This window comes from Vulpes vulpes, chromosome 12 (assembly GCF_048418805.1).
Source record: "Vulpes vulpes isolate BD-2025 chromosome 12, VulVul3, whole genome shotgun sequence".
Classification (NCBI taxonomy): domain Eukaryota; kingdom Metazoa; phylum Chordata; class Mammalia; order Carnivora; family Canidae; genus Vulpes; species Vulpes vulpes.
The window spans coordinates 116,334,102-116,341,536 of record NC_132791.1 but is presented as its reverse complement, the minus strand read 5'-3'; the positions used below and the strand labels follow the sequence as shown (position 1 = coordinate 116,341,536).

General features: G+C 61.2%; 1 protein-coding gene across 50 annotated transcripts in view; it reads left to right on the top strand.

The window, feature by feature from the left end:
* Positions 1–2,529: 2,529 nt before the first annotated feature.
* Positions 2,530–7,435, top strand: part of PHLDB1 (pleckstrin homology like domain family B member 1) — a 46,411-nt gene continuing 41,505 nt past the window's right edge. For 16 of the 50 annotated variants that reach the window (XM_072729596.1, XM_072729592.1, XM_072729593.1 and 13 more), the window contains exon 1: positions 5,520–5,816. In XM_072729596.1, coding sequence (XP_072585697.1) covers positions 5,772–5,816 — 45 coding nt within the window. In that variant the 5' untranslated portion in view covers positions 5,520–5,771. Of the gene's footprint in view, positions 2,824–3,535; positions 3,815–5,519; positions 5,817–7,435 lie in introns of those variants that run through there. The other 34 variants (XM_072729634.1, XM_072729626.1, XM_072729617.1 and 31 more) reach the window with 11 other exon arrangements.

The window sequence follows — 7,435 nt, the reverse complement described above, 5'->3', positions numbered from 1 at the left end:
CTGACTGAGCATTCTGTTGAATGTAGGAGGTTTGTGGTTCCTGCTTTGAATTAATTCCACACAGAGGAGGCAGGGAACATACCTCGTGGTCAGGAATTCCCTTTTAAAAAGATCTGTAATTCATCTACTCCCAGTAGTTCCAAACCCCCAGATCTATCAACCCGTGCATCTCTGACACAGGAAGCTTTGCCCTTAATGTGAAGTTGTTCACACTGAGTAGCAACTGAACGATTTCCAGAGTTGATATAGAGTAGCTTTTTAAAACAGTTCACATCTGGTCGGGCCGGGCCCATTGGAAGAAGAGAAAAATAGGAAAAGCCCCCATCCTCAAGATTAAAGTCTAGGGGCACCTGGGCGGCTCAGTGGTTGAGCGTCTGCTTTTGGCTTAGGTCGTGGTCCTGGGGTCTTGGGATCGAATTCCACATCAGGCTCCTCGTGGGGAGTGTGCTTCTCTCTCTACCTAGGTCTCTACCTCTCTCTGTGTCTCTTATGAATAAATAAATAAAATCTTAAAAAAGATTAAAGTCTAACCAGAAGCAATTGGCTGTACCTACTTAGACTTTTTTCCTAAAGTAGACAAGTGTTTTCTACAGCTGATGATAGCAGAGGTGTCTGTCTTGTAGGCTTCAGAGGAGTCTCTCAAAAGAAAGCAAAAACTCCACTCTCCTCTACTATGCACATCTCAGGGCACCCATTCTCCCTCTATTCCCTCTTGCCTCCTTTGGTAAATCTATTTGCAGCTATAGAGCTTTGAAACTCTTAGAGGCTCCACAAGTAATTGGTTGCCATTCATTGCTCTTACCCAGGTTAGGAAGCATCTCTACAAGTGTCGGTCTCACATCTTACCCTCTGGGGTTAGGGGTTTACAATGGAGGCAAACCTTTAGGGAGACAGTACTACCAACACAAGAGGTCAAGCAACTGGGCAGTTTTCACAAGCTTGGATCACTGGGGAGTGATCCCCCCACCCGCCATAGACAGACGGGGTTTTGGCCTTGCTGTTCACAGGGCAGGGGCTAAATGGTTCTTTAGGGCTTAGTCCAATTCTCAAAAGCTCCCATAAGCATACCCTGTGTGATCAGGTTGGTAACCAAAGGGGCTAGGTGAAAAAGAGGCATTAACAATTTCAAGGCAATTAGGGAAGTGGATCTAGGTCTTGTTTCCCATTATTTGCCCAAATCAGTGCTTGTTCTGATCAGCTCGTAGGAAGGTCCTGAGCCATGGAGGTAGATGAGATCAGTCTTCCCCCCCTTCTCCCTCCCCCGCCCCTCCCCTGCCCTACCCAAAATGCCCACTCAGCTTCTGTGTCTCAGCTTTGGGTCTAAGCCTGGATTTGTGCAATTTCTAGAAGCTGAGGAGAGAGCTCCTGCTGAGGAAAGGTTTGAACTTTTTCCCAAGTTGGATGCAGCGAGAAGTTAGTTGGCATCACTGCTGCCACCACACCTACACTAATGATGCCTGAGTTCAGGATCCACAGGGGCCAGAAAGGATAGCTTTAGAAGGTGTGAAGCTACAGGGGTCGCTTGCTGTACTGAGCAATAATCGCCTCCTTCTGGGGCTGGAAGGGGCACGGTTGGAGAGGAGGGGCAGAGGTGGGAAATGTGCCTAGGCAAAGGCAGGAGGGACGTGGAAATAGACTCCTGACACTCAGCCAAGTGCAGAAGGCCTTCAAAAATCCACTCTTCCTTCCACACCCAGCCTTTGCCCTCTCCCCCTGCTTCCACTTCGGAAAGTCTGAAGCATGCTTGGAAAACTGTTTTCTGCTTTCTTCTCTCTTCCTCCCCCTTTCCTGAGCTCCCAGCTGCTCGACCTCTTGCGTAATTGTGAGAGAGCACTGAGTTTTTTGATGGGCTCCAGATGTGCGGCGGGTGGGGGTGGAGGGTGGGGGTGGTAGGTCTGTAGTCCCCTGAGTGCTCTAACTGTGGGAACATAGAGCCTCAACCCAGCAGGATGAGGACACATTGCACAGAGCCTTTATCATGGGGTCAGCTGGTCCCTGGGTGGGAGGACAGAAGTTGGGTGCTGTTTCAACCCCCTGCCTTCAGCATCATCTGCCTGGTGGTAGGCTGCATCATTCCCTGAAATTCCTCCTGACCGAGATGGTAAAGAAGATCTGGGGGTTGTGAAACAGTTCTGTGAAGAGACTCCGAGGTACCCCAATCAGAGCCCCATCCCTCAAGTGCTGGGTCTTGGCACACAGGATACAATAGTTTTGGATTTTTCTTTTACCAGAATAGTCCAAAAATTGCTGTTGTGATCTGCCTCATGAAAAGGTGGCCGGAGTCAAAATACTTTCGTGAGCCTCAAACAGTATGAAGAGAAGGAGAATAAGAGGCTTCCTCCCCATCCCCCAAATCCTGAGGCTTCTTGGTACCCACCATGCAGGCTGGAGTGGAGCCTTGCTTGTTTGACCTCTGTGAGCCACAGCTGCTAACTGCAAAGTGTCTTTCCCCATCCCCCTCCCGTCCACTGCCTGGCTCCAGTCAGCCCCAGCCTCCCGCCCTGGGGGGCCGCTGCTAATGCTGGCCCTGTCAATAAGTGACCAAAGATTCCTGCAGTTCAGCCTCCTGCTGTTCCCGGGTTAGGGAGAGAGGGCACAAACTAAAGCCACTGAATCAGAACAACATATGTTCATCCCAGAGAGGGCAAATTATCTTCTGCTATCTGCCCCAGCTGGAAGGCGTGGGGGCCTTCTGCTCTCTCATTCAGCGAGGAGGAGTCTCAGGGGATCCTTCTAGGGCAGGTTAAAGAGATCCAGTCTCCTGAGGTCCATTCCCTAGGGCCTCTCCAGTCAGTCTCCGGGGGCAAGAGCTGGCTTTGCAAGGTAAGGATCCACTGTCTCGCGTTGGATTTCAGGGTGGGGGTTGAGATGACCAAGGGCTTCAACCAGAGGAGCTTCTAGACTCCTCTTAGGTTTTTTAGTCTTTCCTTTTCTCCCTTATTAACCCTCTACTCCTACAGAGGCCCTCACTGACTGCTAAAGGACGGTGTGCTCAATCGTCTGCCTATAGCTTGCCCCCCTAGTTGTATGTAAGTCAGCAGGTGGTGGCAGGGGGGAGCTACATGGACGGGGGCAGGATAGTGATTCAATTCACGTTTCTGTGCTTTACACTTTGCATGGTGCTTTAACATGTCTTATACCTATACTATACTTAGAAAAACATCTGTGAAGCCTGATGTGCAGGATTACCAACCCCTCTTACAGCTCTTCACGTCGGGCTTGGAATAGGGTGAGGAGAAGGGGTACCCTCAGCAGGTACTTTCTGGAGATCTTGAGAGTATGCTGGAGAGCTGCGGACAGGAGGTTCACTGGGAGCCACGGGGGACTCAGGCCTCTAAGGCTTAAAAAGAAGCGGGCGGGTGGGGGGGCGAGAGAGTGAGAAATTGTCAAGAACACCCTTTCTCGGAAGAGCCTTAAGGCCTAGGGGTGGAGGTGGTCGAGGGGAGTCCGCAGGGGAGTCCGAAGGGGAGGGGAGGAGGGAGGAGGAGGAGGGTGTGTGTGTGTGTTGACGGTAGCGGAGAGCCCAGCTGCAGAGAGGAACAAAGCGGGCGCTGTGCAGGAGGGGGCGTGGGGGGAGGTGCTGCTATGGGAGAGGGTGGGTGGGGGGACCTTGGGCTCCAGCTCCACAAGGGCGTCTTCTCTGGCTGGCCTGACGGGACGGGGGCGGGGGCGGGGACGGGGACGGGGGGCGGGACCTGCTCGCTCTCCTCCCACTCCGCGGGCTCCCAGCGAAAAAGCAACAGTGTCCTCCAGAGCCTGAGGCCCCGGCGGCCGAGCCGGCGAAGGGACCGGTGTCCCCCTCTGCCCCCGCGAGGTAAGGACGCGCTTCCCCCTTGGCCCGCGGGTCTCGCCATTTGCGCAGCTGGGGCTGGGTAAGGGGGCGTCCCAGGGCCTGGCGGGAGCCCTCGGATCAGCTCTGGGCAGGGAGCCCCGAAGCAGCCTGGAGGAGGAGGGGGCGCCCCGATGGGTGGTGGGGGCGGCAGCCGACAGGGCTTTGTGGGGAGCGGGCCCCGCCGCCCTGCCGCCCTGCCGCCCTGCCGCCCGCGGCGGGCTTTGCCCTCCCGAGCCTCGCCCGCGCCGCCGCCAGAGGGGGCCCTCGCGCTCCACCCGCTCGGGCTCCCCCGCGGGCGCCCCGACGGCCGCCCTGGCCGCACACTCCCACCCTCCGGCCGCCGCGGGATGCGGAGCCGAGCGCCGGGGAGCCGCGCCCCTGCGCATCTCCGGCCGTGTCGGCGCGGGCCGCCCTGCGGACGAGGAGTGTGCGGATCCGGGAGGCAGTGCGGGCCCCGGAGCGACCCTCGGGCGGGCTCGGGCGGGGGGGGAGGCGCGTCCCGGGCGTCCCGAGCCCTCCTCCGCGGCCCGCATCTTCAGGGGTCCGGGAGGCCGGGTGGGGCGCCCTCGGGGAGGGAGTCCAGGCTCCCGCCACGCCCGCGGGGTTGGGATCCGAATCCCTAGCGGAGTTCCCCGAGGCGGGGGTGAGCCCGTCATCCGGGCTCCTCCGGGATGGGGAAGTGCGGGCGGCGGGGCCGGGGAGGCGGGCGGCGGGGCCGGGGAGGGGCCGCCCGCGCGGGGCTGCCGAGGAGCCCGCGGACGCTTCCGCCCGGCCGGGGCGAGCGGGGCCGGGCCCGGGGGGCGCGCGGCCCGGCGGGGGACCCGGGGAGCCGGGGCGGGGCCGCATTCTGGGCCCGTTAGCTCAGCCGTCCGGAGGCTCCGGGCTGACTCATCGGGCCGCTCGCGCACAAACACAGGCTCCCCCCGCCCGGGCATCCCACGCGGCGGACCCGCCCCGCGCCCGCCCCCCACGCCCCCCCCCGCACGTGCGGCCGCCTTCGCCGCGACCTGGGGCGCGCGCCGCGCACGGGCCCCCCCGCCCCCCGCGCCCCCGCCCCCGCCCGCACGGCGGCCGCCCGCACCCGCACCCGCACCCCCGTGCGCGCTCAGCCCCCTGCAGGCCGCTGCCCCGTGGGGATCCGGGAGCGGGCGGCGTCGGGGCGGCCGCCCCTTCCCCCGGCCGCGCAGACAAGCGGCTCCTTCTCCCGGCCCGGCCGAAGAAAGGCCGCTTGTCCGGCGTCCGCGGCGGGCGGGGCGGCCCAACACTGCGGCCTTGTCCCACCTGGCGGCCCGGGCAGCGCGGGCCCCGGGCCAGCGACCAGCCGCGCCCTGGCGGCAGCCCCCCCCCCCCCCCCCCCCGCCTCCAGCCTCCGCTCAGCGCCTCTGCTCTTTGGCCTGCGGTCGCGCCCCAACTCCTGGGCCCGGCCTGCCTCAGTCTCCCCTCCCTGGCTTCCCGCCCCGGCCGCTCCCCCCACTGCCCTCTGTGCCGTCCAGGGCTCCCCCTGGCCGTCGTGCCCTTCACTCGACGGCCTCTCCGTCCTCGGGCGCCCCTTCCCCTTAGTCCCCCCGCCCCCCGCCCCCCAGCTCTGCGTGCCCCGGGCTGTCCCCCATCTCCTCCCCCCGTGCACCCCCCACCTCTCATTTCCCTCAACCCCGTCTCGGTCTTTCATCCAGCCCATCCCCGCGCCTCCCCGCCTCCCCGCCTCCCCGCCTCCCCGCCGCAGACCCCCGACCCCCCCTTGTCAAGTTCCCTCCGCCCCGGCCTGTCCACACCCCTCCCCGGTCCCCGCCCTCCGCCCTCCGCCCTCCGCCCTCCGCGGCCCCGGCCTCAGTTTCCTTCCCGTCCCGACTCCTTCCCCGAGGGCGGATGTGCGTCGGGAAGGCGAAGGCGGCGGCGGGCGCAGAGGGTCCGGCTCGGCCCGCGGCCTCGGGGCACGGTCATGCGCCGCCCGGGGCGAGGCGTCGGCTGGCGCCCTGGGCCACAGGTGAGGCGGCGCGTGGGAGCGGGACGCCGGGGAGGCCCGGGTCTGGGGCCTGCACTCCCTCCGGTGCCTGCTGCCTGCAGACCTTCTCGGGCCTCCCTTCACCCTGATTCGGTGCCGCGACTCCCGAGCGGCGACGGGCACCCACTGGGCGGAGAGCGCTGGGCGCGGGCCGACCCCGCGGGGCGAGGAGGCCGGAGGGCCGGGCCCCAGCAGGTCGCCCGTGGCGGGGCCCTCGGGGGCGCGGCGGCTCCCAGGCCCCTGCCCCCTGCGCCCCGGGAGGTGCGGGGCGGCCACGGAGAGCCCGGGGGACCGCGGCGCCTCCCTGCCGTCCCTCCTCCCGGAGCCGGCCTCGCGCCGCAGGGGCCTTTTTTTGGCAGCGGGACCGGGCGGGGCGCTCGGGTGGGTAATTACCGCCCGGGCCGTGGGCAGCCCTGTCCGCGGAAGTGGGTTGGCGGTGGGCGCCCCCGCGCAGCGCCGCTGGGCGGCGGGCTCGGGTGGGGTCCGGGGAGAGGGCGCCCCCAGGTGGCCGCGCGGAGACCCTTTGTCAGGGCGCGCCCGGGAGCCGCCCGCTGGTCCAGGGTATCTTTCCACTTCACCTGGCTTGAGTTTCTGAGCTGGGGCCATACGTCCCCACATCTTATCTTCTCTGTCTCTCCCTGCGCCTCTCCTTATCTCGCCCTCTCTTTTCACTTTATTATTTCCCTCTCTCCTCTCATCACTTGTTCCCCATCGATCTTATTCCTTTACAGTCTATCTCCACTTGAAATTCTTCGGTGTAAATAGATTCATTCATTTCTTCCTTCATTCTTCCTTCCTTCCTGAGAGACAGACAGAGACATAGGGAGAGGGACAAGCAGGCTCCAGGGTGGGGAGCCCGATGTGGGACTCCATCCCAGGACACCGGGATCATGACCTGAGCCGAAGGCAAATGGTCAACCACTGAGCCACCACGGTGTCCCTCTTTGGTGTAAATTAATGAACACACCCAAAACTGCCTCACTGGGTGATAGTGACAAATTTGACAGATAAAGGTGAAGTGACTTACTTGTTCTAGATCTTTATTTTTTTCTGTTAAGATTTTATTTATTTATTCATGAGACACAGAGAGAGGCAAGAGACACAGGCAGAGGGAGAAGCAGGCTCCCTGCAGGGACCCGGCACCTTCCTGCAGGCTCCCAGGACCCCGGGATCATTTCCCGAGCCAAAAGCAGACGCTCAACCACTGAGCCACCCAGGCATCCCTACTAGGTCTTAAAGCCCATACCAACACCTGGCATGTTTATGGTGCTTTGTACTTCACAGAGTGTCATTTAACATAATACCTGAATCTCCAATCTTTTTTTTTTTTAAAGTGTTATTGAGGTATAACGCGTGTATCATCTGATTCACTTAATTGAAGTGTGAGGTCAATGATTTTTAGAATATATTTACAGAGCTGTGCCACCGTCATCACAGTTTTGTTTTAGAACAAGTCCATCAGGCCAAAAAGAAATCTTGTGCCCATTTATAGTCACTCCCCATCCTACCCTTAGCCACAGGCAAGCAGTGATCCAGACAATCTTTTGTGAAAAAAAAAAATCATTATTCCACTTTTATAGAGAATGACCTGACACTTAGAG